The following is a 20,509-nucleotide window of genomic DNA, read 5'->3' on the forward strand; positions in this document are numbered from 1 at the left end:
CGCACCGGTGACGGAATATAGCAGTACCGTAGCGATACGTACGTAAAGTGACGGCTTTACTCGTACTTTCTATTATTCGCTGTACCTTCTCGATCGTTCTCTTTAATGTTCGGATTTACTTTTGGTTGTTTCTACACGGATGCGCCGTGTCTATATAAGTCCGTGAGTGGCAGTATTTTACAGGATGAGTTCTCTCATTACGAGTTTTGGCAGTTTCGGAGTTTAGGAATTAAATTATCGTCGGAGATGCAGTTCTCGTCATGTAGATTCGTAGACTTAGCTATGCCACATTGAGATATCAGCTCATACTCTGTCGTTGAAGTAGGTCGGTAGGATAGATTATTACGGTAATTATTCCTATCGTACTGATCTCTCCGTCATGGCGCCCACCGATGTTCGAACCTTTCCGATGGCTAGCTAAGTAAACTGTGATTGAAATTGTGATTGTGAATGTTGGCTTCTAGAAAGTGCTCAGTCCGGGTATAACTGTACTGACTGGACGGATGTCCGGGCAGCTGGTCTGCCGTCTGGACGCCTTAAACATTAGTAGTCCGGGTACTGGCGACGCGTTAGTGAAGGGGAACCCTGCTGATCCGTGCCTGCGACCCACGACGAAAACCTGTAAATGTCCGGGGGCTTTGCCCTGTCTGGACGCTGAGCAGTTTGTCCTGCCAGCAGGGCGATGCAGGGATAACCTGTAGATCGACCCATGAGCACTAAAGTGAAATGAAATGACGAATATGAATTGAAATGACGAAAGGAATTGATGAATTGAGTCTGAAGCAGGTACTCGTAGCTACCGGCCGGAGCACGAGTTCTCTAGAAAAGTCTAAAGCGTAGCAGATGTAACTGGACTGCAAGTAGACAGAGTTCGAAAGCAGTTTCCTTGAGCTAAAGTTTTGTTTGCCAGAGCAGTGCCTGTGCATTCAAAGTGTCGACACATCTTGAGCTTAAGTTCTGTATGTGAGAGCAAAAAGCCAAGCATACAGGTGCACCAAAATCTTAGCGTAGCGTAGCCATACAGCCAGAGCAATTGCGAGCGCTGTGAGCGGTGAGAGAACACCGGAAATCATAATCTCAAACTGAAAATCTAAAGTATCCGGGTGAGAACAAAAGAGTCAGCCCGGTAGTCAGTGTAACGAACACTGAAAACAAAAGCGTAGCTGAAGTTTCCGCGTAGAATCCGCGTAGAACAAAGCCTACCGGATAAAATTAAAGCCAGTGCAATGGACACTGATAACTGGAAAAGAATGGAAAGTGATGTCAACTGCATACGATAATGCAGCAGCGAAATGAAAATGAATGTACTGATTCATGTATGAATGAAAATGCCGTACAATTTGGTGTTATTGCTGAAGACGAAGAATTGTGGCACGATATGCACCCGTTACAGTCAGAATTGATTGAATGTTCGCTTAACCAAAACAGATTCGAAGCAGCAGTGGAAAACTGGGAAATCAGAATTGAAGAAGAATTCAATGTCGATGAACTGAAAGAGATAGCTTGGGCATCTCTATATGCCGCGCTTGCACTTCAAAGGAGGTACAGCAACGCGAACCGTATATGTTATGCGTTAAACAGTCGCAGCACAGATATGGAAATTGAAAACAGTGCGCTGAACGCTGAATTGAATAAACTGCGCAATAAAACTGAAAGATTTGAAAACGAATGTTGCGTTGAAAGAACACGAGCCGATAAACTGATGAAACGTCAGTTAGCTTTAATGGCAAAAATGGAAGAAATGCAGCGAAACGCCTATAACCAGCGAAAAAATACAGTACCCGCAAGTGTATGAAGGTACACAGGGAAGCGGTAAAGTGGAACGGTTCGTTATGGACTGTGAAAGGTGTAAAGATTTAAATGACTGGACTGACAAACAGTTAATTGAAAAAGGACTGTCATATGCATTGAAAGGCGATGCCTATTTATGGTACGCGGAAAATAAAAAACTGAATCCAGATAAAGACTGGATTTACTGGAAGGCGGTACTAATCAATCACTTCTCATCGGAGAGTGACCCGGCCGAAATACGGCAGGCGATGTACGCCCGTGTCTTCAAAGAGGAAGACACGGTAAATTCGTATGTTGATGGGTATTTAAATTGGTTTAATTCGCTGAATACGAAAGAGGAAGAACGAGTATCAGTTCTCGTTCAAGGACAGAAGAAAACCCGAATGGAATGGTATGGCAAGCTGGTTATGTCAAAACCGAAAAACGTTGAAGACGTAATGGCACAACTGAAAACGTTGTACTCATTGAAAGTACAAAAGGAAATGTACGAACATAACGACTACTGTGAAGATGATGATGACTGCGAAAATGTTTGTGATGATTACGAAACTGGAAGTTTAAATGATGACGAATGTGAGTACGACGAAGAGTATGAAAGTTACAGTAATCGCGGTAAAAAGCCGTACATGATTAGAAATTGATGTTAGTAAATGGCGTACTGATAGCGGTCAGCCGATCTGCTTTAAGTGCCACGAGTTGCACCCAGCAAAATAATGTACATTTGAAGGCAGATGGAAAGACGTGTCAAAAGAGCCGCCTGCTGAAGTGTTACAACGTTACAATATGAAATGTGCGGAAGCGCGTTCACTCGAAATTTGTACTGTACAGTGTTCAAAAATAACCGAAAATGTGGAAACTGAAATGCAGCAGCTGTCAAGTTTGCGGGGCGAACGGTGCCCAATTAGCTACCGCCCGAAGCGTTGCAAACCACTGTACCCAGTCAAGTCTGCGGGGGTAAGCCCGATAAATATGGTAAAGCCTTTGTGGCTGAAAATTTTGTGAATGAAAAATTTTGGAAAGCTGAACAGCGGAAGTACAAGGATACCAAACACTGGTTTTACTTGTACAAAAACCCAGTTAAAGCGAAAAATAAATTTCAGAATGAAGAAATTTATCATTTTGTTGTGATAAATGGTTTGCTTTGTCGTAAGCGGTCAAATAACGGTATTGACAGAATTGTTGTGCCTAAACAATGGCAACAAAAACTGGTTAAATCAGTAAGTGAACAATGTGTAAAGAACGAATTAATACCGTGCGGGAGTGTCAGTTCAACAGTATCTGACCACCAGGTATTACTGGTGTAACATGGTGAAAACAATTGAAAATGTTTTGAAGAAATACGAAAATGCTGAAGTTTCTGAAAATGTATTTGAAAATGCGTTAGAATGTGTGAAATGTCTAAACCTGAAAATCTAACTGAATTGTGCGGTAATTTGCAAATTAAAAAAGTTGAAATTCTCTTGCTCAGTCGCAGAGAGAAAGCCCGTGCACTACAAAATCGGTTCAGTACGAGTATAATGCGACTGGTTGACGCATCGACTCAAATGATTGCAGAAAACCTGAATTTGCGAATCAGACATTAGCCGATTTGAAGAACGCGATAATTGACGTTGATGGTCAAAAAGTCGAAATAATGTATGAAGACAAGTCCGAAAGTTTGGACAAACTGCGAAATGCGCCTGTTAATTTTTTGGGATATTATTCCCGAAGATATCCTTTTTGATGCCGTCTTTCGGTGATTGTACGTCTGCTAAGAAAGTCGCATTGGTAACCGCCTCGAGTTGCAATGCTGACTGAATACATGCGTTTGCTGGTATTTCGCAATTTCAAAGTGGTGTTTTATTTTATTTTTATTTTCTCCATCGCGGATGTTTTTTCTTCATTGATTTTTCATCGGCGATTTACATTAAATTCAACTCTGCCACCAAAAAATCTTCATTTATTGCGTTCCGACGTTTTCCTGTTTGTACTCCGATCTCCGACTGCCGTACTGCCAACCTTCTCACTATCCTGCCTACGCTCAATCTCAATCCCGTCCAGGATCCTCTCCTCACCTTCCATCTCATTCAGTCACCCGTGCAGGAGGATCAGTCAACCGTTCTTGGACGGTGGATGGATTTGCCCGCCTTGCCCAATCGTGAGCATGAGAACTCATTTGTGTTTAGTTTTTATTCCTGTTTTTGCTTTTCTGTTCTTTTTGTCTTGGGTTCCCCAAAAGCCGTTTGCGGGGGTGACGGAATATAGCAGTACCGTAGCGATACGTACGTAAAGTGACGGCTTTACTCGTACTTTCTGTTATTCGCTGTACCTTCTCGATCGTTCTTTTTTGTGTTCGGATTTACTTTTGGTTGTTTCTACACGGATGCGCCGTGTCTATATAAGTCCGCGAGTGGCAGTACTTTGGGGATCAGTTCTCTCATTACGAGTTTTGGCAGTTTCGGAGTTTAGAATTAAATTATCGTCGGAGATGCAGTTCTCGCTTCGCGTAGATTCGTAGACTTAGCTATGCCACATTGAGATATCAGCTCATACTCTGTCGTTGAATTAGGTCGGTAGGATAGATTATTAGGTAATTATTCCTATCGTACTGATCTCTCCGTCACCGGCAGTCCATAGCCAGGCTAGCCGCGTAGCTCATCACTGCCCGGGCCGAATCACGTGCTTACCCGAACTCGCAATCAAAGAACAGCAACGTCGGCAGCCGGCGCCTCCCGGCGAAGATGTGATGCAGCGGCGCGGCGACGTTGCTGATCCTGTTCCGGTGCACGTGAATGACCACCGCCCTTCGGGAGGTCGGCTGCAGGCATTTCAGCAAGCAGGCCATCACCCAGTACAGGCCGTTTTCGTGTACCGGCACTTCGCAGTAACAGTTCTTTACTCCGGACACCCGCACATCGGGGAAGTGGGACTCCGTGGTGAGGAGAGCGTTCCACACGTGGCAGACACGCCGACAGCGTAGGCGCTCGATGGAATCCAGGGACTGGAAGACCTCCACCAGCAGCTCCGCCGACAGGGGCATATTCTGCCTTTCTACTTTGCGCCGTTTCCGAGGTGGGCTGGTCGCTGTTTCACGCAGCACAGCCGGCGATCGGGGAAGAGCGCCGTGACCTTTGTACTGCTTTTCCTGCAAGGAACGGTTTCTATCGATGCTGTCATCTACAGTTCATTCGGAAATTTTTGACTCACAGGGGAAACCAAGGAATGGGCCAGGGTCAAAAAGAGGGAGGGAATATTAAAGAAAGGGATTATTACACCCTGTTAATACAAGTATAGAGCCGTATTATTATTGCAAGTACGAGTATATTTGCACGTATATTACCGCATGATGACGTTAAAGACGGTATTGGCAGCTTTGGTGTTACTTCCTAGCATTATTTTGAAGCAGTAGTGTCTGGTTATTGCCGAGATATGTACGAATCAAAATAATGATTGAAGTTCAATCAGTGTTCTAGCATGTTTTCCAAATTTTAAAATGAATTTTAACAATTTTTAAATTCATTTTAAAATTCGCATAAAATCGCAGAAGTCTCGATCCGTGCCAAAACCATCTTCATAGTTATGTGCATTGACATGCAAAATTTGAAAGGGATCGGTCCATAAGAGACTTTTGCTACACCAGAAAGCATTCAACCTTTTTGTAATTTTGTTGCCCTCGTAACTCTGCAACCGGATGTTGCGCGCGCAAACGGATTTCACAACTATGTATACAGTTCTTTCGACTACAAAATACCATAAAGCAATGCAAAACAGTGTTTGGGAGTGCGCGACAGCGAAAGTTCCCGTGGATGTACGCGAATCTTCGGACCAGTAGGCACGGGGCAGCGGATAACAGCGAATGACGAAATCATCCCTCTTGACACGGCGCCTGCGAGGCGCTGCCCGCACGTTCTGCTCCCCGTCCCGCAGTTCGTCGCCGCCGTCGTGAAAGAGGTGTGCGTATTCGACGAACTGCGAGCGCCGTGCGGTGCAGTCAAAGTCCACGATGAGACCCCCTTCCACCACGTTGATCACCTCGCCGCGCTGCATCAGACCGTTGACGAGGACCTCCACGACGTTCCACGCCGATAGCGTACATCATCTTTAGTGTACACCAGCATGATATGTCGAGAAGTCTGTGATTTCTGATCTGCGCCGCCACGCCGCCCGAGGGCGGTTGGAAGCAGTAGCCTTCGAGTAGCCGGGAAGTCGTGGTTGCTCCATTATTAACAGAACCTTTCAAAATTGGAATATTTCGGAAACATGAGCGCTTGCGACTTTTCTTTCGACTTTTCTGGCTCAAACGTTAACTGGGAAAAATTTATACCTGAGTTTAGAAAGTTTGTTGACCATGTAAAGTGCTTGGAATCAAAAATAGAAGAGCTGACTGTCGAGAACGTGGCCATGAAGAACCAACTGAAAATCGCTTCATTGACAACGTTTCCAACTCCATCAGTTGAGCCTGCTATCGGCAATCTATTGTCGCCCCATGAATTCGTTGAATTCAATAACGGGGTACAGGAACTGTGTGAACGGGTTTATGTGATGGAATGCGGACTCGTCGCTGGTGGTGATACCCCTATGCATGGAAGCGGCCTTCCTAATTTAGAACTGGATCCTGTTGTGGAGCGTGTTGTCGATGAAAATTTTGGATACTCTCCTGGAAACTGGAGAAATGTTGACGACAAAAGAACGAAACTGGAGGAAAAAGGCACGCTGTGGAAACCCCGAAGAGTTGTAGTACCCCGACTGGGTGCGACAAAAACCCGTACGCCTGTCCAAGATCCCCATGCCGAACCCAGATCGAATATTTCACCTGGACCTTGCCCATCTGCACCTGCATCGTATGCGGGTGTTGTGGCCAAACGACCACCGAAATCCATTCGTGGAAGTCAGAGCGCCGACGGCACGAATGTGGAACCGCGCAACCAATTGGGAAAAACCCTGCAATGTATGCGGAAGCCCCACGCTGATTTTTGTGTGAGAGGAATTCCTCGCCTTGAGAATTCAAATTTTGCCAGCGTTCAGGAATACAACGGCTTTATCGCCAGCCAGCTCAAAAATGAGGGCATTGCCACCAGATTTGTCAGTGTGTTTGTTCCTCCTCGTGGAGACAGACGCACTGCTACGTTTGCTCGGATTGGAATATTCAAGGATGATGCTGATAAAATCTTACGGCCTGAAATTTGGCCTTCAAACGTTTTTGTGCGTGACTGGGTGTACTAATCCAACTTGGAAACGGTTGTTTTACCGTTGTTACTTTAGACGTAATAATGAATGTAGTGTTAACCTGAATGTATCCCATGTCATCTTTGTCTAAGCTTAAAAGGAGGCGCTGCCTCGTAGCGAAGGACACTAAACTAAACTAAACTAAACTGTGTTCCTGTGGGTTTTGTATAGCTTGAAGTGACCTTCATGTTTTCCTGTAGCCATTTTGCGATATTGTTGTTACACTCTGTTTCTTTCACTACTGTCTGAAGCCTAGAGAGGGCAACCGCTCCGTTGCAAGGAGAATAAACTTCACTTCACTTCCATAACAACGCGTGCTCCTACCGTAATTTTTAATTGAGGCGCGTTTGCAAACCGTGCTGTCTGCAAATACGGGTGGCACATGAAAATTAACAGAAAACCAAGGTCTACAAAGGGAAAGACACATGCATGATAAAAAAGAGTAGTGTGCTCGGTAAAATCTGCGGTCAGTTAGTGGCCCCCGTAATATAGTGCGCCTTCCATGCGCCAATCTGTACGTGATACGTAGCGTATGCGTAGTTCCCATTTTGGCGCACTGCGTAATTCCTGTAATTGGTGACGTGCGAAACAACGTCTACGGCGGTTGCGATCCCGGCGCAGATCAAAAATCGGCGCCTGGATGCTCGCGATATCTTCCCTGTACACTGTACGCTTTGACAACTGAACCAAAACGCCGCCACAAAGTTTGAGCCCCAAACATAAGCTGACCAAGTTTTTCTTGCAGGTACGAATTATTCCACGTACTGAAGTAGTAATAAAATATTATCACTTAGAGAAAAAATTGTTGAAATTCGCTTTAACAGTCAGTCTGCACCAGTGTCATGGGGGTAGACCTCAATCCTATAAATCAACGACATGGGGAAACATGGGGTGTCCCTAAATAACAGCATAACAGCATCTATTCATAAAAAGGGATAAATGGGAGAAAAACACAAATAAAAATGGATAATTCAAGATCAGACACTGATAATATTTTAGCAGAAAATCCATTAATAAGGACACTTCCATGCCTGACCGCAGTCATAGGTGGTTACAGTATACGCCGTGGCACCTGTAAACAACAGTTATGCTGACTCCTGAACGGCGATCGACACAACTGACATCTGCAATTACTGCTACCGCCCAAGGCTGCGGCTGCGCAGTTATGAGTTATTGGAAATTTTTCTCTCGTCGATTCATTCATCATAAAATATCAAAGTTCGACTTTTGCAAGGTTTGCTTCTCCTGTTTCATTACCATTTCCAGATTAATTTGTTTCCCGATTAATTTTTACAATACCGGAATTTACGAAGACACACTGCTAATTAGAGACATCCTCCTTTATGCCATCTTTTTTTTTATACCACGGTCGGGATTTCCTTCTGCATGTGGCGCCATGAGTAAACCAGCGAACCAACACGAACCTGCAGAATGTTGGTCTACCGTTATGACGTGTGCGCTTGGAACGGCGTGGACGTCCTCGTCGACGGCCAGCTGCAGCACGGGCACGTCATGAACGTGATAGACGACGGGTTGTTTGTGAATTTCGGTTGCCGCGCCGAGTTTATCCGCTACGGGAATGTCTTCGAGTGCCGCCAGGCCACGGACCACCCCAACGTGAAACACAGGCCCCCGTCGCACTGGTCGGCAGGGGAAAAAGCCCAGGTCCTCCTGCGCGCTGCTCCCGGCGCCCCCTGGATATGGTATCCAGGAACGATTGTCGCCCTGGACGATTACTGCCAGGATGACGCGGTGTTGGTGGATGTGCAGTTACCCGGCAGGATCATCAGGGAACTGCTGCTCTGCCAACAAGTGCGGGTGCCGCTGTCGGAGGAGGATTTGGCGCAGCGACGGATCGTGGACAAGCACTTCGTTATCCGCTGCTGCCCCTTGCCAGATGGTTATGCGGCAGAAGCATCGCCTCATCTCACCTGGCACTTCCAAAACGGCGTGCATGAAGATGAAGACGTAGTGTGTACGGGAGAGTTCAGTCAGTATCTGCTGTATCTACAGTGTCGCACAGCCACCCCCCTGGAAGCCGAAACACTGGTAGGCGTCCGTGTTTTAGGTTTTCTTAGGTTTTCTTAGGTTGTCTTAGGTTTTCTTAGGTTTTCTTAGGTTTTCTTAGGTTTCCTTAGGTTTCCTTAGGTTTCCTTAGTTAGGTTTTCCTAGATTTTCTTAGGTTTCCTTAGGTTGTCTTAGGTTTTCCTGGGTTTTCTTAGGTTTTCCTAGGTTTCCTTACGTTTCCTTAGGTTGTCTTAGGTTTTCTTAGGTTTTCCTAGGTTTTCTTAAATTGTCTTAGGTTTTCTTAGGTTTCTTACTCTAGCTTTTCTTATGTCTGCGGCAGAGTAGAAAAGGGCGAAATTCATCGCAGTTTCTCTTTTACTGCAGTGCAAAGTTTATGCTGCAACGAAGAATGATTTGGACCCTATCTTTCCGGTACAGCCATTATCCAACGAAGTCGCGCTTCCGCCAAATAAAAAGCGTAAAACCGATGCCCTTCCCCGAAGAAACCTCCCGCTGCCCGTTGAGCTGTTACTTGAGGTGTTCCGCTCGCTGGACTCCGTCGGGCGCGTTCGCTGCCGCCGTGTCAGTGAACTGTGGAACCGGCTTCTCACGACCGAAGCCTACTTCCCGGAAGTCCGCGTATCCGGACGCAAAGCCGATGCGCCGGACGAGCTGGATGAGAACCAGTGGGTGGTGGCCTGCCTGCTGAAATGCGTGACCTGCCGCACGCGGACGGTAGCTGTCCTACATCTACATTTCCCTCAATCCCTGCGCGCCGCTGCTTTAATTGGCCACACGCGGCAGGCCGCCCGTCTCCCGACGCTGGTGTTCTACCGCTGCGAGTGGGGCGATGATTGGAGCGGTGAATATATCGGTGCATATCTGAAGGATATGGTGAAGCTGTGGGCGGATGCCGAGCGGGTGGTGTGGAAGCAGTGCCGCATCTACGATCACCATTTACAGGCGGTTATTTCGCGGCAAGCTCTCAGCGTCCAGCCGGATGCTGTTTTGGAGGCGCAGCTGTGGGATCTCTTCGAGAAGTACCTGGCGCTCAAGAAATTGCCGGATTTGCCGGCCTTGGCGCACTGGATCGCGAATTGCATCAGCAATAAGCGCCGTAAGCAAATTAAAACTGAACTCATCAAGGTGAGGATGTGCCGCAAACCCCTCAACGTAGTACCAGGAACTTACTATAGCTAGAAGGACTGGGAACTGCTGTGCAACGGTCGACTACGTCATCACTGTCGCTTACACAAAGCACGGCTGTGCTGATGCTTACCATAATCACACAGACTTTGTTGTCCCTTTCGTTGTCCCGGTGACACTAACCCATTGCTTTGCATGTTTACCGATGTATCAGTTGACGTTGTTGCACTTTTGCTGAAAGGGATGGCAAAACGGAAGAAGAGCGCTGGTCCCTGCGGGATGCCTAGCAAAATCCTGGCAGGCGTGAATCAGTATCTTGCTAAACCGCTGACGATCATGATTAACGCATCCCTGAAAGCAGGAGTGTACCCAACGATTTTCAAAAGCGCTGACGTAGTCGCCATACCGAAGCAGACCAATGCACGACAGTTGGATGATTTCAGACCAATTTCACTGGTGTGCAACATATCGAAAGCTTTCGAGAAAATTGTACAAAACCAGCTTGTAGCCGTTTTGAAGACCGGGAATGTGCTTTCTGAGAAGCAATCCTGATTCCGGGACGGACACTCGTGCGAAACCTTACTGTTGAAACTGTCCGAAAAGTGGAGGAAAACAATGGATGCTGGGAAAATTACAGCTTTATGCCTAATTGACCTTAAAAAGGCATTCGATTCTGTTTCCCATGCGAAAATGATTGAAAAGTTACACGCGATTGGCATCCGTGGTGGCGCGCTAAAATGGTTTCACAGCTACCTGACTTCCCGAAAACAGCGCGTTAAGATGATCCGGAATGTGTCAGACTGGCTGCCAGTGCAATCGGGTGTGCCACAGGGAACACGTCTGGCTCCGGTGCTCTACACGCTGTACACAAACGACATGCTACCCGGACTCGACGCCGAATGCTTTGCGGATGACACCGTGCTATATGGTGTCGGCACCACCCACGCGGAGGCAGCTTTGGATCTTGGCATTCAAGTTGATAAGGCGACCACTTGGTTTGCAGCGAACACCCTGTGCGTAAACGAGAAGAAATGTAAACTTATTTACATTTGTCCACAATCAAGGAAAAACCAGCCTGCGCCTACAGTAAAGATGAACGGTCACCAGCTGGAAGCGGAAACATGCGTAAAATACCTCGGGATTTACATCGATCAGAATCTGAAGTGGGAGGAACATTTCAGCCATGAACTGCGGAAAGTTAATTACGGCATCGCAATGATAAACGCAACGAAAGAAGGCCTGGACATGTCACAGCGCAGGAGTCTTTACCATGCCTGTGTGCAACCACATTTCGACTACGGGTCGGATACGTGGTCACCAGCATCTTCGACTCTCCGCGACAAGTTGACCAGAGCCCAACGGAAAGCACTGCAAGCCATTACTGACTACAAGGAGCGGGTAACCCCCGAGCTGTATCAGCGATTGCGCATCCTGCCGGTATTTGACCGTTGGAAGCAGTCGGAAGCCGTTTGGTTGTATAAGATCTACAACCATGAAGTGTACAAACTTCCGCCCTACCTGGCTGAACTGATCGACTTCAAGGATCTGTCACCGCAGTACAATCTCAGGAAGCCGAAACGAATCCAAGCCAGAGCGAAACAGAAAATCGGAGAAAGCACGCTGGCCATGCGGTTAAAGAACGTTTTTGAGCGGATTCAAAAAGTTAATTCACAGATACTCAATGTTAGCGGTGTTAGCTTTTTCAAGTTCGCTCTGAAAACTATTGATCTGTCTAAATAATCTCTTCTGTAATTTTTCGCTGCATTTTTTACCGACCAGACATTGAGGTCCTGTTAAACGGGTTGTCTGCTCGTGATACATGAATGAATGAATGAATGAATAGATATTCTGAAGTTTCTTTCTCATCAAAAGCTTTCTGATATTTTTAAAAGATCATACTGAATATAGAAACTTTTATTTCGGGGGCTAAAACTAGAAGAGAAGAGAAATCGGCTGAGAAAACTGACAAAAACGGTGAAAAACGCGCATCTGTCACCATGGCAGCCGCCCTCCCGCGTATGCGAGAGTGATGACGTCAAACGGTTGGTTGCCAGTCCTCCTCACACTATAGTAAGTACTTAGTTTAGTTTAGTTTATTCAAGAGCAGACAAACCCTGAGGCACTCGCTAGTCTGGTCAGATAATAATAGAAAAATAACAAATACATAACAACATTCAGATGGTAGAACAGTCGAGGTCACATAATACTACAGCAGATTATTTGAACGTAAAGTAGCCAGGTAAAGTTCAATAGAACCACAACCGAACACCTCTTCCCCACGTAGTTTTTTAGTCTTACCATCAACAATTTTAGTAAACATTTTTCCCGTTATTTTATCATACAACTGTTTCAGCCTCATCTTCAGGGTTGTCTTCCCGATGCACAGCCGCGTGGTGGCATCGATCCGCTCTGTACGGCGAAGCTCGTACCTCGCACTCGTTTCCTTGAATGGCAGCAGGTTGGTCATGTAAGACGGCACATTAAAACTGCTCCGGTTACGTATCTTGTACAGCCATACCGCTTCCTTTTGCCGCCATCGGTCGGTCGCTGGTGTGATGCCCAGCTGCTCGTACAGTTGCGGTGTTATCCGACAACTGCCGCCGGTGATGGTCCGCAAGGCCGCGTCTTGCCGTTTCTTCAGCTCCTTCTGCTCTCCCGAAGACGCCGTGGACCAAGCCAGTGCACAGTAATCAATGTACGGCTCGACGAAGGCGTGGTGAAGGGTGGCTCGCTGAGGGATGCTGAGACCGGTTCTGACTCGCTTGATCTTCTGGATACCGAAATTAATGTTTCGTTTCACTTTCTGGAACTGCTTATCCCATTTCAGCTGATGGTCGACTTCAACTCCCAGGTACGTCACATGCTGTTTTACGGGCAGCGCTTGACCGTTCAGCATTACCACTGGGTCACTTTCTTTGGATTTGGTATTGATGCATATAAACATTGCGGCGCATTTTTTCACGTTCAGTGCCAGACTGTTGTCATTAAACCAGGTTGCGACTTCCTCCAATGCGGTATTCAATTTCTCAGCCGCTATAGCTTTTGTTTTCCCGCGGCAATAAACGATGGTATCATCGGCGAACGCGTCGATTTCAAACCAAATGCCGCTGTTTCGTAACAAATCATTCAGGTAGATGATGAACAAAATTGGACCAAGCACAGTACCTTGCGGTACACCGGAAATCACCGGTAAGTACTTCGAGGTCCTTCTGTTTGTCTTCACACGCTGCTGACGGCCAGTGAGATAGGAGTAAAACCAATGCAGTGCATTGCCATTAATGCCGGCTTTTTCCAACATTAGCATTAGTCGCTGGTGGTTAACCGAGTCGAAGGCTTTCTTAAGGTCAAGAAAGGCTACTGCAATCACATCACCGTCGTCCATCGCACACTTCCACGTTTCTGTTACTTTTACCAGCAGCGTTTTACCTTGGTAGTACGTTAATTAGGAAGTTCTTCTGTTGGTACATTATTAATATTATTGCAGCTATAGTTGTCAAACTTCATTAACTGTGGCTTTAACAGGCTATTGGTAAATCATTTGGTTATTTTTGAAAATTTTTGACTTTTTTTGGTTTAATTTTATGGATAGAAGTTACCCAACCTAGGAATCGAACCCAGGCCTTACTATCTTAAAGCCGTCAGGAAAATGTCGATGTTCAGCAAATTATCATTCAGCAACTTGTCGATCATTGAGCTGTCGTTTCAATTACTTGTCGATAAAGCAGATTGTAGTTTAGGAAAGTGTCGTCAACAAAGTAGTGGTCAACAAATCCCCGGTTTAAGTTCACGTGATACTGACCTGGGCACATACCGAGGCTGTAAATTCAGAAAAATCTCATTTTTGACAGAAAGGTAGAACAACTATGTAGGATGTTTAAAAAAACTATTTCATTTGCCATGGCCAATGGGCGTGGCCAAAACAAAATTTAAAAGTTATTCCTACACTGTGCTGTAGCCTATAGGAAATATCACCAGAATCTGGTGATGTACTTTAGATGCAGGACCGGTTTTCACTGCTGTTTACTTTAATTGTGTATTTGAATTTGTGTTAGGAATTTTTCGACAAATCCTAGGTAACACGCGCGTACCGATATGTCTCGACTAAAAAAAGTTAAAGCATGGGTTGCACCTTTTACAAAACCATTTCGCAGGCGGCTGAATTGGCAATGCTTCTGTGTGTTATGACTTACAAGTTCTCCGTAATAATCGAAAAATTGCTTACACAAATCAAAGTAAATCGTTTCTAATGAAAAAGTACAGATAAATATAAAGTACAGCATAAACAAATACATATTTCGAACGAGTTAACTGCCTTCGCTGCCGGATTGTCCAGTATAAACGTTATCAGTCTCACAGCGTATGATGCGGTGCATTTCCTATTGGCTACAGCACGGTATTTTTTTAAGCATCCTGCATAGTTGTTCTACCTTTCTGCAAAAAATGAGATTTTTCTGAATTTGTAGCTTCGGTATGTGCCCTGGTGAGTGCAGGGCGGAGAATTTATTTATACGAAGAAATTAATTTTTATACAGAGCAACTAATTAATTACTCTTTTTCTTTACTGATGTTTATATCGCGATATAACAGTCGTAATTCATAACACTACGGCCATCTTTGCACAATCAAAATTAAAAATAACCCTTTTATTAAAAATTTAAAAAATTAATTATTTAATTTAATTTAATATTGATTTTTGTTAATTTTTATACGGAGAAAGTTAATTTATGGCTTAACTGTAGGGCCTGGAGAATTACCAGAGCGTGGATCCGCGGGTGTCCACCCACTACCGGAACCGGCAGTGGCGCCGGATGTCGGAAATAGCCAGTCTGGATGTGCACAAGTTGACCAGCGTGACGGCGGCGGCGCTCTGTAACGGGATTGATCCAAATTATTAATAAGCCGGCGCCGGCTTCCATCGTCCTGTTTCTTCACGCTCAGTTTTATGGAGCAGCAATGACATTAACGATTCTCTTCCTCAAACTGTATTCCCAGAAACGTACTCTGTAGTCGTGGTTTCATTTTTATCCCCGACAAGATCCCATTTTTTCGCTTTATATATATGCAGTGGGTCAGTTTTCGCGAAGTATGTAAGTACATCTTGTAGTTCCTTATTGTTAGTTGTATTTTCTAGATCAACCTTTGTTGAGTTCCGTAAGCTGTTTTGCGGCAAAAGAACCCCTGTTTCAAATTAGGGGAAGTGGCACGCATAACGTATTATTTTTCGAAAGTTTTGTAAACAAAACTCGTGCAACAGAAGCAACAATAAGGTAAAAGACCGCTGACTCAACCCTACTTTACACATCAAAATTTTTTTTCGTATTTTCTAGAAGAACTTTAAAATGTATAGAAATTGTAGTGGTTATGACACGGAAAGGGGCGGACGTCAATGGCCCCCGCCGTCACCTGCGGGCAATCGCCGGCCGAGCGCGTAGGGCGCACTTCCGCGCTGAAAACGAGCTCGTAGTAGCAGTCCCTTTGGGCCTGCGCTGAAAGTCTGAATCTGATTCTGATTCTGAATGCTAAAAGTCTGAGTCTGAATACTGAAAGTCTGATTCTGATTCTGAATGCTAAAAGTCTGAGTCTGAATACGGAAACTCTGATTCTGATTACGGGAATTCTGAATCTGAATAAGTACTGTAGACTGAGTGTAGAGTAACCCTGCACTTTACAGCTTTTCGTACTACAAAGTATATGAGCTGTACGACGCTGTAGTACTGGCAAACGTTCAGTTGGCTCAGAGCCGACTGCACTGCACTGAGTGCAGTGCACTCACATGTGCTGCCTGCTTAGTCACAGGCAGCACACGTGAATGGTGAATGTGTTCGTACAGCGTACGTCTCTCTGAGCTGTAAAAAAAGCTGTCAAGTGCAGGGTTACTCTACAGTACTAAAATTCTGAATGAGAATAAAAAGGCTCGGAACCTGGCCGGTGATGACCACCATCCTGTTCGGTATGCTTGACAGTTTACGTTATCGTTATTGTTAGAGCGGGTTGGTTTATGGGTGACTTGCAGGTCTCATGGTTGATTTATCTTCCTCCTTAAAATAATTCCTTCCGGTTTTTAAGATTTGTTGTTATTTCAGACTTTTGTAAGTACTGCATTTTAGTTATTTTTTGAAGTAGAAATGAGTCGACTGATAGGAAATCGTTGTTCTTACTCGGTACTTACAGCAGCAAAAATTTTGTTTGATAGTCAGCTTTTTGATAGTCTGCTTCAATATTTCTAATTACGCCTCTTTCTACAATCACTGCTCGCGGCTGATCAACCGAACGAACACAAAACAATCCCACATAATAACACAGAGGTCGTTGCCGACTGTGTCGCACATTTGTAAGACCATAAATTCCAAAACAGTTCCCATAATAGCATAGAGAATAATGCCGACATTCGAAGATAACAAAATCCAACACAATCCCCCGTAATAACCATTAGCCAGGTCTGGCATAGACTAGCTGGAAGAAACATATCAAGAAGAACGTCTGCATTAAATATTATTGTGCTGTATTAAGATCTGCAGCACAAATACTCGTATGTACAATACAGAGTACTTCTACAGATTTGCTGTCGCCGTTTTTATTGTTTCTTATGTTTATCAATTATCGCTACTGGATAGTCTGACTTACAGTTTTGTAATAGCAGAATCCATGTACGCTGAAGACTCGCTCGCCTGTTATGGTTTATTACAGAGACTTTGGTCATCACCGGCCAGGTTCCGAACCTTCTTATTCTCATTCAGAATTTTAGTATTCAGATCCAGAATTCCCATAATCAGAATCAGAGTTTCCATATTCAGACTCAGACTTTCAGCATTCAGAATCAGAATCAGACTTTCAGTATTCAGACTCAGACTTTTAGCATTCAGAATCAGAATCAGATTCAGACTTTCAGCGCTGGCCGTACCTTTGCTAGTAGTACAGCTCTGTAGTACAAAGACTGTAACAACAGGAAATACCTTGGTACGATCGTATACGATATCGAACGTTACATTGTACAAGCATCAGAGGTTACGATCGCCTTAGGATTTTCGTTTCTACACAGAGAAAAGCCATGCCTTTCAATGGAAATCAAAGACTAACTTTAATGGTGAATAATACGTATTAAACCAAGTAATGCATGAGTATCAAATAAGAAGAATTCTTAACTTTATTGCCGTTCAGCTGATTTAAAGGCGATGTGCACATCTCATCTTCCTTTCAATTTGGTCCGCAGTGAGCAAAATCTGCTAGCTCTATCCATACTAGTACAACATTGTACAACAAGAGGCTTCAAACTATGTATATCTTGTCTCATAAAAAGTGACGCCAAACCGTAGCAGCAGTAAAACAATTTTCTTATGTTATTCTTAGGTTGATTTTCTGGCTTTTTCTGCCCAGAAACGCCACCGTCAGTGGGGTCAGCTCATCCACATCCACCTCACCGATGGACTGCACAGTCCACTCCCGGCCGCGGTACAGCGTGGTGAGACGCGGATCCGCACTCTGGTACGCATGCAGACCCTAGATAAATGCACCGTCGTAAGAATACCGGTCACGTCTCAGCCGTAACGGTGACCGATAGCTTTTTTGAACGAAAATTCGTTGGTCATCACTAAGCCAAACCAATACGATGTCGATCTGACATTTGCTGAAACGTCAAAAGCTTTTTTTCGGTGGCAGAGGTTTTGGTAAATTTTTCTGGAATTTTGCTGTTCCCAGCTTTCTGAAAATGTTAATTGTTCTGTAAATTTTCAGTTGTCTTAGGTTTCTTGGGTTTTTTATTCCTTCTTATGTTGTTCAGTTTCTGATGTTCTGCAGTTTTTATGCTCGCTAGATTTCTTATGCTTTCCTCGTTTTTCTTACATATTATGTTATGCCCTCAACGTCAAGCGGTCGATCTTGTAACCATTGGCGAGCGATAATTTCAACTGCTCTGATATTTTCGCGATAATTTCAATTTCTCTGCTTTGGTTTTGAAAGAATGGATGCGCGGGGTAAAAAAGCGAAATGTAAGTTGCTGTTTGAGAGGACGCAGGTGAAACGGTCCGCTTAATTTCTGAAGCAGAGAATCAGTGTTGCTTGAATGCAAGGTAACGCTCCTTGTGTTCAGGAATCGTTCTGTATCGCCTATCGGTAAAAGGTTCGACGAAGTGTACTATGTGCTGAAATGATGGAATGCGTAATTCTGCGTTTAACCTATGTTAATGCGAATAACCCAATAAAAGCTACAGTACACCAGTGGAGAGTATCTATACTGAAGGAAAAATATAACTGCCGACTTACATACAGAATGTCGCGGACATCGTCCGCCTCCTGCCTTCCAGCGGAAGGATTTAAAGCAGCAATCATTTCCGCCAAGGCCGGCCGATCCAGCGGCTTCTCCAGAACGAGATTCTTCTCGAAGACATCCCACAACTGCATGATCAGGGTCTCTCTGGACTGGACGCCACATCGGCCGTCAGATACCGATTCCACATACGGCAATTCTTCCACACCCACCGCTCACACCCATAATTCACAGCAACGCCCGCTGCCATCTCAGCAATGTCCTTAACACTCCGAGATACGAAACTCCGAGCTGTATCCCCCAAATGGCAGTTGCTGAAGATCAGCGTCGGCAGACGGCTGCCGTTAAGGACATACTGAACGACCGCCAGCAGTTGAACGCAGGCGTCCAGTTCGAGATTGCGCAGGACTAGCACCCGGGTGGCGCTAGTCAGGCACTTTAACAAACCCGCCACCATCCAGTGCATGCCGATCATGGCACACAGCGCATGTCCATAGTCCGCACTGCAGGACACGCGCACATCGGGGAAGTCGGCTTCCGTGGTGAGGATTGTGTTCCACAGGTGGCAGACACGACGACAACGGATTCGCTCGATGGAGTCCAGCGCCTTGAAGATCTCCCGTAATAGTTCAGCGGGTAAAGGTAGACACTCGGCGACTCGGCGCTTTTTGACACCCTCTGGCCCGCAGTTAATGGCCATCGTTTGCGCCATGCACAAAACGTTATCCTGTGAGAATGAATTACCGTAAACGTCATCATAATCGTCATTCGCGAAGCATCGGATGTCATAGATAGTACTTCCTATATCCGATAGTCTACAATACGGGTAAACAAGGGCTGTCCCTAAAAAATAGCTCTTATTCATAAAAGAAGACAAACGGGAGAAAATGCATAAAAATGGATATACTTAGATCAGAGACACTGATATTCCAGCAGGAATCAAACAAAAAATCCGACTTTATAGCTCGAGCTCTTCTGAGTGTTTTTGAAAACCTTTTTAATTTCATCACAAGCTTTTCCATTTTAATTTTCACCACACACACACAATCAGCATCTTTTAAAACTCGTTGCACTATTAGTATTGTGCTGCAAATGCCTCGTTTGGTGTCATGATGGTGCAAAATAACCGATGTGCTTTCACGACGACGTAAATGTTTCAACGCATACATAAAAATTTAAAACCGAGACTGGCTGAGTTTGTTGAGAATAGTACTTACCACGTCGCTGGCCTGCAAAGGAGGGCATTCTTCCTTCTGCAGATAGAAAAATGTCTGTCTGACCCGAGTGACGTACAATACTTCCTTCAACCCGGCTAATTCGTTGTCGAAAGTCTTTCCGAGCAGCGGCAGGTCGGCGGACGAGTAGTCGGCCGACAGCGGACAGGAACGCACCACGAAATCATTGGGCTTCACGCGCCAATTCTCCAAAGTGACACCCGTGGGGGTTACACGCACCTGCTGCCACGACAGCAGCTCCCGGACAACCCCGTGCGGCCCTTGCACTTCCACAAGTTCCATAATATCGTCAAAGGCCTTGCAGACACCGTGGATGATTCGCGCGGGGTACCAGATCCACGCACCGTCCCGGTGGCGGGGCAGCAGTGCCTGGATGGCGTCCTGTGGCCTGCTTGTCGCGGGCGGATTGTAGCGGAAAATACGCCCGTACTCGATAAACTGGGCGCGCTGTGTGGCGCACTGGAAATCAATGATCAGGCCCTGATCCGCCACGTTGACGACGTTGCCGTGCTGCAGCTGGCCCTGGACAAGGACGTCGACGCCGTTCCACGCGTGCACCGAGTTCTTTCTGTTCCCGTAAAACAGCATCGCGCGGTCACCAATTTGCAGCTACCCGTTAATCACACAAGTGAGAAGAATCTGAAAGTAGACGATTTAAAAACATGGGCCTTCCTCTGAAATCTTAATCAATAATCAGACTACTCGCAAACATACAAATTCCCTGCTAAGTCAGCCTAAGTGCTAAAGTCAGTGGTGTTGCTAAAGTAAAATAAATTTTCTGTTCAGTTGTGATGCTGGTGAATTTTAACTGTGTGTACCACTCTTGGCGGTAGACGTATGCGGCTTGCTTGACTTACTTTTG

The 20,509-nt window shown here is 45.4% G+C and overlaps 2 protein-coding genes across 2 annotated transcripts; one reads left to right on the forward strand and one right to left on the reverse strand.

The window, feature by feature from the left end:
• Positions 1–8,226: 8,226 nt before the first annotated feature.
• LOC129600245 (uncharacterized) lies at positions 8,227–10,211 on the forward strand. Its single transcript, XM_055498707.1, has 2 exons — positions 8,227–9,045; positions 9,388–10,211. The coding sequence occupies exons 1-2, from the start codon at positions 8,428–8,430 to the stop codon at positions 10,201–10,203; spliced, it is 1,434 nt and encodes a 477-aa protein (XP_055354682.1). The 5' UTR covers positions 8,227–8,427; the 3' UTR covers positions 10,204–10,211.
• A 7,270-nt stretch (positions 10,212–17,481) lies between these two features.
• On the reverse strand, positions 17,482–20,235 carry LOC129600256 (uncharacterized). Its single transcript, XM_055498721.1, has 4 exons — positions 19,630–20,235; positions 18,625–19,139; positions 18,409–18,559; positions 17,482–17,646 (listed from the first exon to the last, which is right to left on the reverse strand). The coding sequence occupies exons 1-4, from the start codon at positions 20,233–20,235 to the stop codon at positions 17,482–17,484; spliced, it is 1,437 nt and encodes a 478-aa protein (XP_055354696.1).
• Between the last annotated feature and the right edge of the window lie 274 nt (positions 20,236–20,509).

Source organism: Paramacrobiotus metropolitanus, unplaced genomic scaffold, assembly GCF_019649055.1.
Source record: "Paramacrobiotus metropolitanus isolate TYO unplaced genomic scaffold, Prichtersi_v1.0 Parri_scaffold0000168, whole genome shotgun sequence".
NCBI lineage: Eukaryota > Metazoa > Tardigrada > Eutardigrada > Parachela > Macrobiotidae > Paramacrobiotus > Paramacrobiotus metropolitanus.

Bases quoted from the DNA above. Each gene is read 5' to 3' on its own strand.
- LOC129600245 (XM_055498707.1), top strand. From the start codon at position 8,428: ATGTTGGTCTACCGTTATGACGTGTGCGCTTGGAACGGCGTGGACGTC. The intron at 9,046-9,387 runs GTAGGCGTCCGT...CTTTTACTGCAG, and splicing joins CCCTGGAAGCCGAAACACTG to TGCAAAGTTTATGCTGCAAC.
- LOC129600256 (XM_055498721.1), bottom strand. From the start codon at position 20,235: ATGCTGTTTTACGGGAACAGAAAGAACTCGGTGCACGCGTGGAACGGC. The intron at 19,140-19,629 runs GTAAGTACTATT...TCATTCTCACAG, and splicing joins CTTTGCAGGCCAGCGACGTG to GATAACGTTTTGTGCATGGC. The intron at 17,647-18,408 runs GTAAGTCGGCAG...GCATTTATCTAG, and splicing joins ATGTCCGCGACATTCTGTAT to GGTCTGCATGCGTACCAGAG.